This window comes from Drosophila santomea, chromosome 2R, assembly GCF_016746245.2.
Source record: "Drosophila santomea strain STO CAGO 1482 chromosome 2R, Prin_Dsan_1.1, whole genome shotgun sequence".
Classification (NCBI taxonomy): Eukaryota; Metazoa; Arthropoda; class Insecta; order Diptera; family Drosophilidae; genus Drosophila; species Drosophila santomea.
The window spans coordinates 20,058,860-20,076,079 of NC_053017.2; the positions used below are offsets into that span (position 1 = coordinate 20,058,860).

At 44.5% G+C, this 17,220-nt stretch overlaps 4 protein-coding genes across 7 annotated transcripts; 3 read left to right on the top strand and 1 right to left on the bottom strand.

Annotated features, from left to right (window-relative positions):
• Window positions 1–35: 35 nt before the first annotated feature.
• On the bottom strand, window positions 36–17,214 carry LOC120445746 (rho guanine nucleotide exchange factor 12). Of its 4 annotated transcripts, none has more exons than XM_039626321.2 (24): window positions 17,077–17,214; window positions 15,394–15,741; window positions 12,673–13,474; window positions 12,259–12,351; window positions 12,140–12,197; window positions 9,922–10,061; window positions 9,690–9,863; window positions 8,297–9,358; window positions 7,803–7,887; window positions 6,918–7,737; window positions 6,680–6,863; window positions 6,502–6,613; window positions 6,292–6,441; window positions 6,179–6,229; window positions 5,801–6,110; window positions 5,601–5,738; window positions 3,861–4,297; window positions 3,204–3,795; window positions 2,968–3,145; window positions 2,707–2,900; window positions 1,066–2,647; window positions 793–1,002; window positions 621–731; window positions 36–558 (listed from the first exon to the last, which is right to left on the bottom strand). In XM_039626321.2, exons 2-24 carry the CDS (start codon window positions 15,417–15,419, stop codon window positions 370–372), a joined length of 7,698 nt encoding a protein of 2,565 aa, XP_039482255.1. In that variant the 5' UTR covers window positions 15,420–15,741; window positions 17,077–17,214; the 3' UTR covers window positions 36–369. The 4 variants fall into 4 exon arrangements, with proteins under 4 accessions (XP_039482255.1, XP_039482257.1, XP_039482256.1 ...); XM_039626323.2 differs by having other exon boundaries at window positions 17,088–17,208; XM_039626322.2 differs by having other exon boundaries at window positions 17,073–17,208.
• Window positions 10,170–10,890, top strand: LOC120445753. The gene is given in 1 exon segment (XM_039626332.2): window positions 10,170–10,890. A coding segment is annotated over 1 exon segment (402 nt). The 3' UTR covers window positions 10,572–10,890.
• On the top strand, window positions 10,813–11,264 carry LOC120445752. The gene has a single exon (XM_039626331.2). The coding sequence runs from the start codon at window positions 10,827–10,829 to the stop codon at window positions 11,262–11,264; it is 438 nt and encodes a 145-aa protein (XP_039482265.1). The 5' UTR covers window positions 10,813–10,826.
• On the top strand, window positions 11,345–12,122 carry LOC120445751. The gene has a single exon (XM_039626329.2). It carries the CDS (start codon window positions 11,345–11,347, stop codon window positions 12,047–12,049), a length of 705 nt encoding a protein of 234 aa, XP_039482263.1. The 3' UTR covers window positions 12,050–12,122.
• Window positions 17,215–17,220: the final 6 nt, after the last annotated feature.

Here is a 17,220-nt window from a genome sequence, read left to right on the forward strand (position 1 = left end):
TTTACGGAAAAATATGTATATGAACAGTTTCGTTATTCTTCTCAATAACTATGTTGTTTATTGTTCTTTATAAATGTATCAAACATTGCGTGTTTATCTGATATTTTTTAAGTCGATAATATGCATATATATATGTATTTAATTAGTTTTACGAGGGGACAATGTTAGACTTAATTTAAAGTGTTATCGGCTCTTGTGGAATACATAATATTTTAAGAAAACAAATGAAGCTACATTAACAGTAGTAAAAGGCATGCTCTAAGAAAGGCTACTCGTAAAACATAGACGCAGCCAATTCAATTGGTCAAATGCGTGCGGGAAAAACAAGAACAAATATGTATTTTATACAAAAAAAATTAAACAAGTTTCCTATTCCTCATCCTCAGTGCTAGTAATCCTCATGGCTTCCGCTGTCTGTACCTGGCCGCTGGCGCTAGGTGAGGCCGCGGGAATCGGCGTAGGCGTTGGCGTCAGCGAACTGTTGGAAATGGCGTCAATATCATCGTCAAACTCTACATCCTCAGCATGCATCAGCTTCTTAAGATCAAACGGAGTTTCCTGCGAAATGACACAGTGTCAACATTGCTGAGATATTTTAGTTAGCAATTTTGAGTCATTACCTTTACTTCATCAACTCGCTGTCGATCATGCAGCGCACTTAAAAGCTCGCGAAGGTGTTGATTTTCTTTACGCAATCGCTCCCTTTCCATATCGCGTTCGTTAATTTTTGGCTGTTATTAGATAAAGAAAAGTTACAGAGTTGACCTCGGACTAATCAAAATTAAAACTCACCAAAAGCATGGAAATCTGCTCATTCAGTACTGTTACAATGCTGCTGAGTGCATGGCAGGGCACACTCGGCTCCAGCACACTGGCGTGCTGAATGCGATTCGGCCCGCAGGTGCTGCTCGATCCTCCAGTTAACTTATCCGACTCCCTTGGCGCTTCAGTTGGTGATGTTTGTGTGGAGCTATCGACCCTCGATACCTCGTCTTGTTCGATCTGAAGTGGAACATTAATTAAAAGAGAACTTATCGCAAATTGTAAATAAAATTTTATATTTACGGTTTCCTCGTTATTCTCCTTCTTCTCAGCTACAGATTTGTTGGCATTTTCAGCTGTTTTTATCTCGCGGCTCTGGGTTGGTAACTCATTCACCGAGGCTGTTGTCGCAGCTTCATTCTTAGAGGTCGTTGGGACTGCCATTTCCTTTGTGATATCCGCCTGCACACTTTGCATCTCTTCACTACATGATTCACTAAGCTTATCTGACGGTACAGTTTTCTCTTCATCATCTTCAGCCTTGGTCTCCGTCGTATCGCCCTCGAGTTGTTCCTGTTCCAGTAATTTTTCAGGAACATTATCATTGGTTTGACGTTCCAAGGAATCTAGGACAACAGATTGTGAAGTATTCGGTTCAGTTTTGAACGGAGCCAGTGGCGTTGTGGGCCGTTCATGTGGCTTGGACGGAATCGCCGGCAAGCGCAGTTCGTCTATCTCACAGTATCCGTCATCGTCTTCGTGTATGGCAACTTCGTCAAGATCAAGGGTTTGTAGTTTGGGCATCAGCCGTGATGGCGGTATCTGGGCCTGAGCCTGGGCATGCTGCCTATTGGGGGGCGGCAGCGGTGGTGGTGATGAGGAAAACGATGCGGATGGTGCCACCTTTTTACGAAGCTTTTCCTTCTCGTGACAGTGGCCACAAACCACCGTGGACACCGCTGAGACCTCTTGCTCTGGTGTCACGTGCATGTACTCGTTCAGCATCTTGGTCAGGGTTTGAATCTGATCGTAAGCAGCTAAAGCAATATCTGCACTGTCTTTCGGCGCCTCTGGCATCATGGCAATGTCCACAATCTGGTCGTAGTGTTCCACAGGCAAACGGAAGATATCACAAATGATTTTCTGCTTTTCCAGCAAATCATTCCGAATAGAGGCGTCCAAGCGGCGTAGCTTCTCTCCTGGAGTCAACACAGGTTCTGCCGTGTGGGCTGGACTAATGCTGACCTGAATGGCCGTGGGGTCCACCAAGGGGCTTTGCATCAACAGGGTGCGCGTGTTGTTTGAGTTGTTCGAGCAAACAATGCTGGCACTGTCGCGTTTGGAGTTACCTCCAACCATACCGTAGGTGGAGTTTCTCTCCTCCCCGGTAGAGCCTGGTCTAACCGATTCTCTAGTCGACTGAGAGTGGCGTAAAGTAACATCGTTTGCTTCAGTCCCATTCGCAGAATACTTCTGAATGGGCTCCCCAGTGCTCCTTATGGAGATAGAGCGATTAACTTCATTTTGGCTGGAACGCGGCTTTGGTGTGTTAACATAATCCGCATCAGATTCACTTGCTGTCACATCCCGTTGAGGGTTTCGCAACTGAATTCCAGTAATAGAGCTAACATTACTATTATTGGTCGCTGGAGCCGGTGTAACTGTGGCTATAGGCAACATTGGTGCCAAGGGAGTGGTAGTCAATGTGGCTGTCGCAGCCAATGGCTGTACTGTATCGGTGCTCAACTCCAACGACTCTTTGGTGTTGGAATGCGGAATAGCGGCGAGAGCTGGATCACTAATACTCGTGTCATGGTTGCTTGAGGTGTTCTTAGAACGATTCTTAGACTGGCGAGCAGCCACATCAGAGAAGTGCTTAAACCATCTGCGAAAAACATTTAAAATTTAGAAATCACTGACTTAAGGAATGCAGAAATTACTCACGTCTTGCACTCCGAGCTACTAGGCGCGCGTAGCTCCAACATTTGTGATGTCTTCATCTTGATGAGAAAAAAAGAATTTTTGTCAGCCGCCTCCTGCCGGATCAAAGTTTCCGCATCGATGCTCATTATGGGACTAACTGGCTTATTGATGGTCGATAGCGGGGTTTGCAAATTCTTTAGATAATATTTATCATCCTAAAAATATAATTATAATCTTTTAATTAACCACTTCATTGAGATGTTACTATGTCGTTTAACTTGCCTGCTTGGTCAGCAAAACAATCATGTTTTCAAACAGAAGTCCATGTAGCTGCACGCTAGGATACTTCTTAATCGTCAGATTGCCGTCATGGATGAGGTGATGTTGTGTCAGGTCCAATTTCTTAAACTCTTCCTTATCATAGGAGGATCTGTCTAACTTACGCTGAATGTTTTGCAGCCTGTTTAAGGATAAGTTTATTTAATATAAATAATTGCACCGTTCTTATAAGTACATACTTGTGAGCATCCTCCGCTGTCTTTACTGCGTGGTTGACCTCGACCAGAATTCTTTTTGAGGATTCCACTGCCCGTTGTATGGATTCCGCTTCGGTGGTGTTTTCTGGCAGCAAGCGCACGGTAACCTTGTACAGGTTCTCAAACAGTAGCGGATACTTGGTGAGGCGTTGCAACACAGTGGGCAACAAGTCCTTTAGTTCGAGGCGGCGACATGCCTTGTGTGACTCCGACTTTTTTAATAACTTTTGCAGCACCTCGTCCTTGTTGCGCTTCTCCTTGAGGGCCTCCAAGGCGATTTGCTGGCGGGCACAGAACTGAGCAGCAAACTCGCAGAGAACAACTCCAGACTGACCATCAAACATTTCGGCGAGCAGATCCCCTATGGTGTTCACCACGTGGTTGTGCTCGATGCGTCGTTGCTTAAGACTCTGCTCGAAGGCGCCATGAATGTCACGGAGCGACAGCAATGCGGGCGGGAACAACAATAGCAAATGATCCTGGGAAAGCAGTCCACTCTCATAGAGTGGCAGGAAGAATAGTCGATCCAGCAGCTTCAGGGTGCGCACATGGTTGCGTTCAGTTTGATAGATTTCTTGAAATAAATAAAAGGAAACCAATACAGTATAGTTTGTTATGGAAATGTTAGGATGAACTTACCATTGATAATCTCCTGACGCTTTTTCTCAGCGTCCGTTAAAGCTGCCAACACCTCTGCGGCCACCATGGAACTCCAGTCGGCCTCGTTCACATCGTCCTCATCCTCGCTCTCCAATGTGAAACGAGATACAGGCAACGGGTGACCAGCATTCCAGAAACTAGAGTTGCTCGCTGCACTGCTCCCACCGGCTCCTGCCAAACCTGCCTGAAAGGAATCCTGCTGACAGTACTGCTGGGCGTGCTGTTGGATGAGCAGATGTGGATGCTGGTTCTGGTTCAATCCCATTGGCGGCACCTGGACGCCACCCGTTGCTCCGGTTGCAGCAAAGTGCTCCATCGACGTGCTGGGACTCTCGCTGCCGCCAGCTGAAGAGAGACTAGAATTTGAACTGGCCACATAGTTGGCATTCGAAAGACCCAAGTCCAGTTGCTCATCACTGTGTTGAAAAATAAGAAAAGTAAACAATATTGAATGTGTTTGTTAAGGTATCGTAAAAACAAATGTGTAGATCAACGAATGAAAAAGATATACCACAAGTCTAGTGAAAAAGCTATTATGTAAACTTCATAATAAATATAAATAAATTTTAAAAATGCTTTAAGACTTGTCAATAAGTAAGCAACTGTATATTTCGATTATTTCGAATGAGTTTTATTTCAATCCATTTGTATGTGTGCACACATTTCCCCAGAATTATAAGTGTAACATCCGAAAGCTCTATTTTTAGATATACACCAAAGAATAATTCCATTTACATGAGTGACTTTATCACGAGTATTCTGTGATCTACCAATACAATTGGGGCTCGCAAATCAAAATTCAATAAAAAATATTGATTTACTTGAAGCTATTAAAGTTTAGCGTCGTCTTGAAACTTTTACTGCGATTAAACCGAATGTTTCTTTCCATTGCCACTATTTTGATTTTCAATTGCGTTCCGTGTCGGACTGATGAGTCAATTCCAACGCGAGAAATGCCACTGAAAGGGCAGCAGTTCTGGCAGGTGTTGGTAGAAAAATATGTCGGGACCAGTTGCTCAAACAGTTTGTCAACAGGAAGCCAAGGAACGAGGATAGCTGGAAGCCAGGACGCATACTGGCATTGGCTAACATGGTCGGCAGCGGACTGGCGTAACCTACATTGCGGTGCAAAACGCGGGGCGGACAATATAATCGATGTCAATGCCGGCGTCTAATCAACTATCCTATCCACAGTGGCTGCTAAACATATACGTATGCGGTAATAGTCATCGTAAACATTAGAGGTATGTGGTAATGTTTAGTCGAAGGCTGGATACCCTGGTCGACATCCCAGCGGGGGCGATTCCATGGAAATGTATTAAGGCAATGTCTGCTAATCATATCCTTGTCAACTTGAATATAGTTTAATTAAAAACTCAAACTAAAGCGAATCTTTTAGAATAAACGTGTAGTGGAAAGTCTGTGGAAATTTTGCGCCACAGAGACGCGACAACGGAAAGCAGACGGCATATATTGATTGCAGTGCGTCGCAATTCACATTAATTAGTAAAATTAATATCCGGTTACTTGGCGGCCACAGAAAGGCGTAGGAAAATGCTTTAGTTGAGAGGATCTAGGGAGTGGCTCAGCCAATGACAATGGAATGAAAGAATTTATTTGGTAAGCTGAGACGGCGAAGGAGGACAAGAAATAAAGACAGTAGGTCACAACTTCCCCTTCTCATCCTAGATGGCAGCGAAATCGATTGCTTTAACTTACTTGGGACGCGACGACAAGCTTGGATCAGAGGTCTTGCGGCGACTGTTGCGGTTCCTCTTGTTGGACAAGCGCTCCTTGTAGGATTCCGACCGATTCACGGAGACTGGTGCACTTTTGTGCTTCGGATGCTGACTGTAACTGCGGGCGAGTAATAAGGTATCTTAATAAACGGAAAATAGTACAAATTTTAACATTCTTACCGCTCTCTACGCGCTTCCTTATCCACGGTATCCAGGGCGTTCAGCTCGGCAAACGCACTCAGACCGGCCGACACGGATCCACTGGTTGACGGAGTCGTTGACGCCACACTCGTGGATAAATCCACGTTGCATCCGGCTCCACCACCGGGATTAATACTGTCGTTGGCACAGCTGCCGTGAAAAGAACTTTGCAGGTCGGTAGTGTTCAGCGCCGAAGTGTTGCAGGAGGTATTCCCATTCGACCTTATCGATATGTTTGCATCCGGCCGCCGATCAGAGGGTTGTCGCACAATCGATGTCTGTCCACGATCTGAATAGAACAAATATTAGAATTGTATAAGGAAATGCATTGTTTACTTTTGGAAATAAGTGTCGCACCTGGAGTCAACTCAATATCCAATTCCTCATCTTGTCTACTGCGCTTTTCATCTAGAAATGAATATATAATCCCGCTAATTAATTCCGTTTCAGTGTAAGATTCTCCTACTTACTTCCCATGACGTCGCTGGTGCGCGGTCGTATTTTGCCCATTAATTTACTGATCTTGTCGTTGTGGGCAAGACGTTTTGCCTGGGGCAAGGGACCGGGACAACTCTCGTCCACTACTTTCGAGCACTGACGGTGTATGTTCAATTTACAGTCTGCAACACGGAAGTCAAAAATATACTCATTCCAAAAGCAAATTTAAGAGAGACGCTCACCTGTACAATGATAACCTTGCGGGCTCACGCCCCAGATAATCGTCTGACAATGATTGCAGTGCGTCACTTCATAGTATTGACGCAATACCAATGGATGACCACGAACATTCATCTGCAGGGTGATCGATTTTTATTTTAAAAAGAATGTAAAATAAATATATCATTCCAAATCTCTCACCTTGCGATTTTTGCCCATTATACGCGACTTGAAACTCTTGTCTCTGCTCACAAAATGGTGGACCCGCTCGACGATGCTACTTGGAGGCGGACGAGTGTTGAAAATTCGGTAGATGACGGTGGAAAGAGCCGAACACAACGCTACCTTGCGTACTTCCTCCGGCGGTGAACCGTTCTCATCCTCACTGGAAGGATTAATATTCAAATACAAGAGAGGGTAAATAAATTTGTGTACTCACATCAGCGCGTGCAGATTGGGCATTAAATATTTGTCGATGATTTGCTCCTTTTGCTTATCGGTCTTCGCCTCGGCCAGCTTGTCGTCCGTGGGTCCGTACATGGTTCCCAGGCCAGCGGTGCGCTTTTGCTGAAACTCACGCAGTTGCTCACTGATCAGATCCTTGGCCCGTTTGCGACTGCGTAAAAAAACTGTCCGTAGGATTTCCACTTTGTCATACTCCAACTGCAGGACATTATCCACCTCGCGTGCTAGGGATTCATCTTGGCGATACCATGACAATGGAGCCCGCGGCACGAGGAATGTGGAGTGGATTTCGTAGGCCCACTTGCGCATGTCCTTGGAGGTGCCCTCCTTGTACAACTCAGTAATCAGGTAAAAAAGAAGTGGCGCGGGATCCGAGTTTGAGATCACGTAATTTAGGAAGATGGCTAGGAAAGTGGCGTTCTCGGCCATCAACAAACGTGTTAGATTGTTGAACGGCCCGTTCTCGTCAATGTAGGGCTCATCCAAGTCCGAGTTTTCGTCCTCCATCGAGATGATCTCCTTCTGCGTATCGTTCGACTGGGCCGCATGCATGTGGCCGGAATGTAAGGATATCGGGATCGGAGAAGAGGCTCCCGCCATCGGCGTAAACTGATGCGACTCGATAAAGACTCCTGGTCCGGCTGCTGCTGCTCCGCGACTGTTCTCGTTGGGATCTTCAAGCACGGTCATATGAGAGGTGGACAGATATGGTGGTGGCGGTGTTCCGGGCGGGGAGGATTCGCCATCCTTTTCAACAATCTCCCACGAGCCCGAAGTAGTTTTCGTTAACCGATCTGTTAATGATTTCATGTTTAGATTTACATTACATTACAAAAAGGTAAAATCAAATGCATCTTACCCGGATGACGAGGATGCATATTGTCCGGTGAAGAACCAACGCGTCGATGTTTGTTTTTTCCCAAATTCGGTGTCTGTCCCAGAGCCTGTGAAGGTAAAAGCGTTTAGAAATTAAACTTACAGGCCGAACAATATTTGGCCCAAGTAATACACGAAATAAAAAGTAATTCAACCTGTAAATAGCTTTTCCAAATCTACATCTTCGATGCAAATAATATACCCAAAATAAGAATTTCCTGCATGTTATTTATTGTTTAGTGAGTAATCAAAAGTTTTTTCGGTTGCTGTTAGTTGAGCTAGCGGTAAGCTAATTAAAATTAATATTATTTACAATGGCAACTTATGATGGCGTCAATCAATTAATTAGAAGCATGAAACAGAGAAATGTTAGAGAATGGAAAGGGTGTAAGAAATAAAGAATTAGAAGGTTAGAGTTTCGGCAGTGCTTTTTTTGGCAGCGAGATAGAGAGATCGAGTGATTCGTTGACTACTTACGCCTGTGGCCTGGCCACCGCTCATTTGATGCTGCTGCTGCTGTTGATATTGCTGCAGCTGCTGGACAATGTTGGGGCGTTGGGACAAAGGAAAGGCAATGTTCAGGTTATCGTTCTGCACCGCTGTTGTTGTGGAAACCAGAGGATAGTTGAAGGCAGTGCCCACGGAATTGGGCTGAGCGAGGTTCTGACAGCTGCCGCGGCTCATGTCCTCCGTCATCATGCCAGGCAAACGAGGCGGTAGTGGTGGTGGACCCCCATCTACCTCGATGGATCCTCCGGCTGCACCAACTGCACACGCCGATTCCATTTGCAGAAACATTTGGGTGGACATCTTGGGATCCGATAAGGCCTTGGTTTTGATCTTGGAACGCTTGGACTTGGCATTGCTCGGGCTGTTGTCGGTGCTGCTGGGCAGTGGCTGCTGTTGGGATCTATTTAACTGGGGACTTGTGGCGCGATCCAGATCGGAAACTGGAGCCACCAGGTGTGAACCGCCCGGCGATGCATTCCCGTTCTTCAAGTCCAAATTCAACTGCCTGGGCGGATTCCTCTGCGGCAGTGGTGGCGGCACATCCTCCTCAATTAAACTCCTCGAAATCAGGAACTTGTTCTTGCCTTTCGAAGACGGTCCAGTTTCCTTAAAGCGATGTTGCTGCTGATGCGGGTGGAAAAACTGCTGCGAGGTCGGAGTGCTGACGTGCTGATGCATCGATTGAGACATTGACTCCGCCTGGTGGCTCATACGTTGCTGCTGCAGGAAATCCGTCGTAAGGCCAAAGGGAGATGAAGTCGTTAGGTCCTTTTCGGTCTTGTTCTTTCGCGTGCCCAGCGACAAGGACGAAAGGGAACGCGGCAGGAGGGACAGGAATGCGGGTGAGGTGCTAGCTGGCTGTTGCTGTGGCGGATAATTGTTGTTGTGGAGATTGTGGTGGTGGTGAAGATGATGGAATTGCTGATTGCTGTGAGTGGCGGACGCGGACAAGTGTTGGATTTGGTTGGGCGTTAGTAATGCTGTGTTCTTATTGCCAGCGGCCGCCTGAAGTTTAACAGTCGGTGCATCCTGTGTTAGGGTTTCATCATGGGAGTGCGTTAGAATGCCGCGAAATGGAAGAGAAAGATAGAGATCATGTAGCATCATTCGGTTTCAACTGAATCCCTTTGGAACTCTTGTTTCGTTTAGCGCTCAACTCAACTCAAAACGGTTACAAACAACGAAATAGCATTGTTAGGTTGTATTATTAGCTGGGTTAACAGAGCTGCTTGGCATCTGCTTGCGGCATTAATATCATGTTTTGGGGAGGGACAGGATTCCTGGGCTTATGGAGATTTTGCTGACCTATCTTGCCTAAAGAATAAATAGATATACCCTACAAAAATATTCCCTCACTCACCTCGGCTCCCACTTGATGCAGTTGCTCCCGCAGCTTACGAATATTCGCCTCTGACAACTTGTAGCTCGGATTATTTTGATCGCTTTTCAAACGTTCCAGATTTAGTTTCTCCTGCTCCAGCATTTTCTGCAACGTCTGAATCTTGTAAGTCTCCATCTCCCTTCGTTTAATACTCTGCAAATCAAAACCAATGACATTAGAATGCTCTAAGACACTCATTTCAAATACTTACGTCCACCGGCTGTGGTCCAGTTATAGAAGCGGTACGATCTCGTCCAGAAAGAATCGGGGTCGAGGGCGTTACCACTGACACCGATGAGGGACGCGTTAGCTTCTGACTTCGCTTCACCGCCAGCTCAACAGTTGTCGAGGCTTAAAAGTTTGAAGAAATGATAAGAAGCTGTGATTAGTTTGTCAGAAATTAATATTTATTTGGACTTTTCTACTAATTTTCTAAAACTTTTCCTTTTCAAATTCAAAATGGTCATACGCAGGCTCATAAAGCTTGTGCTATTTTCTACTACCATTTACTTGGCCAAAGAACTAGGAGTTTGGGACGATCCAATTGAGCCCACAACCAGTAAACTCGGTATAGAAGCAGAAGAACCTTTGCAGACAAAGAATTCAAACGACAAGCCAGAAGAGAGCAAAGATATTGGGGCCACTATATCCAAAGAACTCCAAAAGAAAAAACAAGATTTGGAGAAAAAGTTTTGCCCCAAAGACTCCACATGCTATTCCCCATCAAAGCCACTAGGCGAAACCATTAACTAGGCGTTTTCTAAAACATGGGTAGCCTTAAAAGGTATTCCGTCCTACTGGGGCGCCACCTTCGAAAGGATTGGCGCTAGGATTTGTCAGTTTTTCAAGGGAGATAAATAAATGAACTTTACATTTAAATTAGAATCTATAAATGAGGAAGACAAATCACTGAAATTACTTTATTTATGGTTTAGAACTTCCCTAAAACCTAGTAAACATAACCTTTTACTTTGAAACAATATACAAAATTCGGTAGAAATTTCAAATCAAAAATGAATTAAAAATTTGACTCCCCATTTTCATCCATTTTAACCAAGGTGAAATAATTTATTTTCAAAATTAAATTCTCTATTGGCTTTTATATACGGCAAAAGCATGTCTGTGAGCCAAATAAAACTGGAGGAGCAGATGGTCATTGCAGCCTCCAAGAATCTATCAATGGGTCCTCAACTATTTGGAGAAAGCGAGTTCGGATTCGTGGCTGCAAACAACTGCAGTGTGGCCCTCCAGCGGGGATTCTACTTCTCACTTCGCATGCCCGACTGGGCAAAGGACTTTAAGCACCAGACGCAGAAGATCCTATCCCATGGGTTTGAAGGCTCAAGAAAAAGCCACAAAAGCAGCAACGATACGAACATATCGAAATTCCAGGGAGATCATCGTTCTGAGCGTTATGGCGAAATCTTTTCGGAGAGCAGTGCGCAATTCTTTGAAAACATTCCCCGAAGAATGCAAGTTTCCAACCTAACAAAATCGAAGCGATCACCCAAGATCAAGGACGACTTGACATGTGGCAAAAAGGTGCCATCCTAAACACCCTGGCATTGGCTGTCGAAAATTCGAGGTCACACTAGAAACATCACAGGGAGTTCGGGATTCCGACGCTAGGTAAAATGGTTGTGGGCCTGATTTTGCGAGCGGGCGTCGTCTATGCTGTGGTAATGGTCACCAAAAACTACGGCGTGTGGGAATCGCCAGACAAGACGCAGGATGTGTACGATGAAACCGTGGAGCGCATCGAACCCTACGCCGATCGGGCGAGACGTCAACTGAACATCTGCCCGCCTAGGCCGCCACCGCAAGGAGAATGGTCCTTCTTTGGCATTCATTACTACAATCAGTTAGTTAAATCGGTTTTCGACGTACTCAGCGTTTTTCCCGCGGGACTGGCTGCGTTTTTGGAAAAAGTACCAAGCTTTGTCAATGCTTTTAACGAAACCATTCAAAAGTACATTAAGGAGAGCCAGTCAAAGAAGAAGGAAATAAAGATATCCAAGGGACAGCTGGATGAAACTCCTCTGGTCAGACCACCAGGACTAGTGCCACCGCATTGCAAGGACAAGAACTGCCCAAAGGCACCTCTGATTCCACCAGAATGCGAACGGAACAGGGACAGCTTTATCTACGAGCCGCGATTGCCCAAGAAGCCACCGTGCGAATGTTCCAAGTGCAAGCAACGTCAGGCGGAAAATTGGATGGACAACAAACGCAAGTGCCCCAGACTACCCAGCAATGGGAACCACCAGTCAGAATCCCGCTCGGAGCCCATCAAATCCTGCAAAGAGTGCCGAAAAACACCTCGAGACACCGCCACCTAGAAATCCTTAAATCCATTGACCAAATTTTTTGTACCGTAACCTAGACAATATAAATTTGGTTACTTTCTTGTAAGCACAGCGTTTTCATACCTTTTATGAGGCCCACTACAGTCGGATGCTTCTCTAGTCGCACTTCATGGCCGTTCACCTAAAATTGCAGTCAAAAACGTAAGAAAAATTGGTGCATTGGGAGAATTAATTCTACTCACCCTTAGTATCATATCGCCAGCAACCAGGCCTGCAATCTCCGCTGCTCCTCCGGGCTTAACGCTCTCCACAAAGACAGGATTATCTCCGGAAACCTGTAAATAATTTAAAGAAATGTTAAAAAATATGTAATTTTTACATTCGTTAGCTGCTTTTTTCATTCAATTGTTAATTTACAAGTTTATTAACTAGAGAACAACGTGAAATGTTAAATCAATTATTATAATGGCATTTTAAAGTCAATAGTAACAGGCGTTTCTTGCCCAAGCTAAAGGTTAAAGCCTACTAATAAGCTATGTGACACTTTTTATTGCCAGTAAATTCTTACTCGTTTTTTAATGCTTTACGTTAAGTTTTAAATATCCACAAAAGACATACAGCTGAAAGAGTTGCACTCTGAACTCATGGACACATACCTTCATACCGTATCCGTTGCTATCTTTTCGAACAGTCAGGGTTAAATACTGAAAATTTTTTGGTAATGCTAGGCTTGGCGTAGTCGGTGTGGTCGCTGGCGTCGTGGGCTCCTGGGAGTGGCCACCGCCCAGATCCCGGGAGAGGGGAGTCAGATTGAGGCTACTGCGCTCCCCCGGCGCCTGGAGAACGGGGTTGGCGTTGTCCGATGGATTCAATTGCACTCCCCCGCCCATTATGCTGCCGTTGTTGTGGCTCGCATTGTTATTATTGGCGGTGGTGGGCGTGGCTGGGGCAGAAACACCACCACCAGCTGCAGTTGTGGTGTCACCATTCATTTGGGTCTGCTTGTAGCTCGTCGGCAATGGCGGTGTCTGCGGCGGCACGGCGTTCTGGTCCTTATCCCGATCCTTGTCCCGATCTTTGTCCCGATCCCTGTGACCACTGAGGCTGCTGGCCAGACTGCTTAGGCTGCTCGCCAGCGACGGCGACCGTGGAATCTTCGACTTGTTCGCCAACTGCTTTTGCTTCTGTTTGCTCTTAGAGTTCTTTACAGATTTCTGCTTAGGCGCTGGCAGCTCGGGTACCGAGTCCACAACAATAGCTGGTGACTGTGGCGCAACCACTGATGGGCCTGCGGATGTTGCTCCTGATCCTGATCCAGTTGCAGTTCCAGGTCCTGAGTGGCTGGATCCGTTCGCGCTAGGATGGCTCGCTGATGACTCCGGGGGCTGAATGCTTGACTCTTCTGGTATCTCCTGAACCTCATCGTATTCATGTTCGTCAGTATATAAATCTAGTAACCTGGGCAAAATATATGTAGTTAAATAAAAACTCTTACTTAAAATTGATTCAGATAAACCGAAGGAAAATTGAAGCGAGTTAAACAATGCCCGCATAATGAAATTCATCTCGATCTTTAAAACAAAAAAGCCACCACTATTTTAATACAAAAGACAAATTGCTCAGTGATTATTTTTATTATTTCAAAGTCTTTGCATTGAGTGACTAATCTATCCAATGCTATCATCATCGCTTTCAAATCTTTATCACCATTTACTCAGATTGGTTGTCAACGGCACCATTTTATTTATCTTGTAAAACCTATTATCGCCCTTTTATGCATACAGATTGGTGACTACCGTCTCTGTGCTTAAAATTAATTCATTTGTATTGTTCATTTTCTAAAGCAGAATGTTGATTAGTTAGTTAGTTGTTCTACCCTTTAAAATACTAGAGTTGTGGCATTGAATAGAACCTGCAGGTTGCCAGCTCAATCATCTATGTGAGAGGTAATCAATGCTAAATAATTTCATGGCGGAACTGCTTCTGCTCTTCGCCAACGATTCCCATGTGGTATGCTGGGTTTTAAGATAGCTAGATTAGTGGCTAATCAAGACCTCGCCGTGAATGCGACAAACATGTAACGAAAGTCACGGCCAAAGCCAAAGCTAAAGCCAAAGCCAAGCGATTTGTCGTCGCTGGTGGGTCTCTTTTAATTGAGCTAAAATGAAATCAGCCAGAAGAATAGATACAATTTAATTGCCTCTTATTTGATCATTTTGCATGTGAATGGAATGGATATACATCTGTACATAGTCCGACTATACAGTATGTACCTTCGGATCCGTCCGTATACCGGAATATAATAAAAGCTCATTTCCCGCCTGGTGAATTCATCATTATGATGAGTTATTTCCATAACAGCCGGGCAGGCAAGACCTCCAAAAATCAAATGTTTACATTAACTTTTTTGACTGATGGGCCCATGTCAATAGCATGTCTCTCCATTTGATCCAAGTGAATTCTCTTTCTGTCTAAATTTAGCTGGCTTATTTTGAGGAAATCTTGATGCAGCCAGTTGACGGGCTGAGTAAAACCTGTTAAGGCCCACAAATCAGACGACAACACCATGGTGAGCATGGTGAGCTGTTAATAGATTTAAATCATTTTGCATGGGTATTATACAATTCGTTGTTAAGACACCACCAACAAATGCACACACAAGCATGCTTAGAAAGTCACTGGTTTCGCCAATCTATTTGGGCTAAAACTTCCCTCGGTGGCAATAAAAGAAATAAATGGTAAAATGTGAAAACTGGCCGCTCCCTAAGTTGGTGCGAGTATATATGTATTAAGTCATCCATTTGGTAGTCGAAACCGCACAAAAACAACCCCAAGCTTGGGGGAACTATTGGTATAAACAATCAGCAAACACAGTGCGTTTCAGAACTGTGAGACGGCGAAAAGTTTCACCTCGCCAATTCGCATTTTTCAAACAACGCTCGCTGACTAATCACGGGTCAAATGAATTAGTAATTTTTTACAAAAGTTGATCGGTGATCTAATGCACAGTTAAATCGTCTGTATCTCACTTTGGAACTGTTTAAATACCCATACTATTGGAATATTTATTTACTTGAAGATAAATTAGTGGTTTTCAAGACTGCTACACTATTTAGGCAACGATCTTACATAACTTGGCAGTTCTTAGATAAAATAATTTGTCGCTTGTAAAATTTATTTATTTGCATTAAACCTGCCTCTATATCGTATATTTGTTAGTATAATCGACTGTTGCTTGCGAATAAGAGCGAAAATAACAATCATTAATTCTCTCGAGGACAAAAGATAAACTCTTATCGTAATGCGAGCAATTTAACAACCAGTGGGAAAGTGGGGGAAATTATAGCGCATGGAAACAGTGGAGCAGTTGAACTTACCGTTTTTTGATTGATGGGTCATCCATAGGGTTTTCTGCGATGGCTTTTGCTGGCTGCTGTGCGGGTGCGAAGATGCAAATTCAAAGGCATGCGTAAGCCACTCGAAGTCGGAGGATCCCGTGGAGTATTGTTCGCATTGGTTTTTGTCCAGTTACCAGCAGTGGTTGCGGAATGCTTTCGGCAGCTATTTTACAATTAGCTAGTAAAATTGGGCCGAATTGAATACAGAAGTGATTTAATTGCGTTGATTTTCGCTGCTTTAGTACTGTTTTATGTGTTTTTGGTTGCACTATTCCAATGGGTTTTGATATGTGTGTATATATTTGCACTGCTACTTTTCACTTAAACCTGTGGGCACACAAAATTCGTTTGAAGACATTTCGGGCATTAATGCATGTACATTAAAATATTTGTTTGCCTTTTTTTTTGAGTGGGTGGTGAAGGGTTAAGGGGGGCGGGGCGGCTCGGAGTGGGTTCAAATGCAGGCAGCGATCTCCTTGCAATTTCATTGTTTTTATTCCAACACAGATAACTGAACTGCACACCCACACACTCACGCGCAAGCCATACATATTCCAATGGCTATGACTCTCTCCCCGCGCTCTCACTCACTCCCTCTCTCTCTGCCTGTCTCCTGCTCTCTCTGTCACTCGCAGGCAGCAGTTGTTGCTGGTTTTATTGTTGTGCTTTTTGCTGACTAGTTTTCACGAAACATTTAATGGATGACGACTTGGGGTTGGGGAAAAAACAAGTTTTTGGCCGAAAAACTGAAATACTAATGCTATACTAATGGTTCAGAGCGGACACACAAGCAGGAAAATTCCAGCGATCCTTTCCAGATTTGCGTATTTTCCATTGGAACAGCTGATTGTTCAATTAATCGCTTGTTCAATTAGCATGACGAAAAACCGAAAAGAAAAACAAAGACTCTCTATCTCTTTTAAATTTGCACTGATCTCACTGTTTGTTTACCCAAATAAATCAATTCTTGCAGTTTCACTCCTTTTTAATTAAACGCAAATATTTAATTGAATAAATATGTATACACACAAACTGGACTGACTGACTGACTGAGTGTGTGTGTGGGGGTGCGAGTGCGATCATCGCCGCAAACGCAAGGCAAAACAATATGGCTGCCACAAGCCACTTGTTAGAGAAAAACAAGCGATTCGGAGGCTCGGAAAGCGTCCAGTTGTTTATCATGTACTCATTAATTCGATCGCCTCCCGCTCCGTCAAGCCGCACATCCCTAAAATCGAATTAAAGCCATGTACTGCAGTTCAAGAGTTCAGCACTCGACGCACAAACACACGCGCGCCGCTCACTCACACTCACTTGCACCGATGGGCGAGTGTGGAAAATAAATACACATATGCCGTCATACATACGCTGCCCCTATAAGCGCGCTGCGTCTGTCTGCGTGCGATGGGTTAGAGATCATTTTTAGACAAATTTGCGTACAATATTTCCTGGCAATTGCAAGCTCGCGAATAAACGTTTTTCCCGTTGACAAGCATGCACAAATGCACTCGAATATGTATGTATTTAACGCCAGTGTGTGGGTGCGCGGAATGCATGTAAAAGTCACTTTTTTATTTATTGCTTTTGTTGCTGCAGTGAGCTCACGCGTAGCGAGTTGCGCATCATTCTTTCTCTGCTCCGTCACTTTCGCCACGCACTTACTTAAAACGCACTCGTATTGCCACTAATTGTATTCCACAAAGCTGCGAAAAATGTTTTTATTTTTTCCACTTATCGCGCCATCAACACGCACACGGACGTTCTTTTCTTTTCAGCTTGAAAATTGGAATGAAATGACGAGAAAGA

Excerpts from the sequence above, each read along its gene's own strand:
- LOC120445752 (XM_039626331.2), top strand. The coding sequence starts at position 10,827 with ATGTCTGTGAGCCAAATAAAACTGGAGGAGCAGATGGTCATTGCAGCC.
- LOC120445751 (XM_039626329.2), top strand. The coding sequence starts at position 11,345 with ATGGTTGTGGGCCTGATTTTGCGAGCGGGCGTCGTCTATGCTGTGGTA.
- LOC120445746 (XM_039626321.2), bottom strand. The coding sequence starts at position 15,419 with ATGGATGACCCATCAATCAAAAAACG. Across the intron at positions 5,739-5,800 it reads AAGGAAGCGCGTAGAGAGCG|TTACAGTCAGCATCCGAAGC; the intron begins GTAAGAATGTTA and ends ACTCGCCCGCAG. Across the intron at positions 1,003-1,065 it reads AGGAGAATAACGAGGAAACC|ATCGAACAAGACGAGGTATC; the intron begins GTAAATATAAAA and ends GTTCCACTTCAG.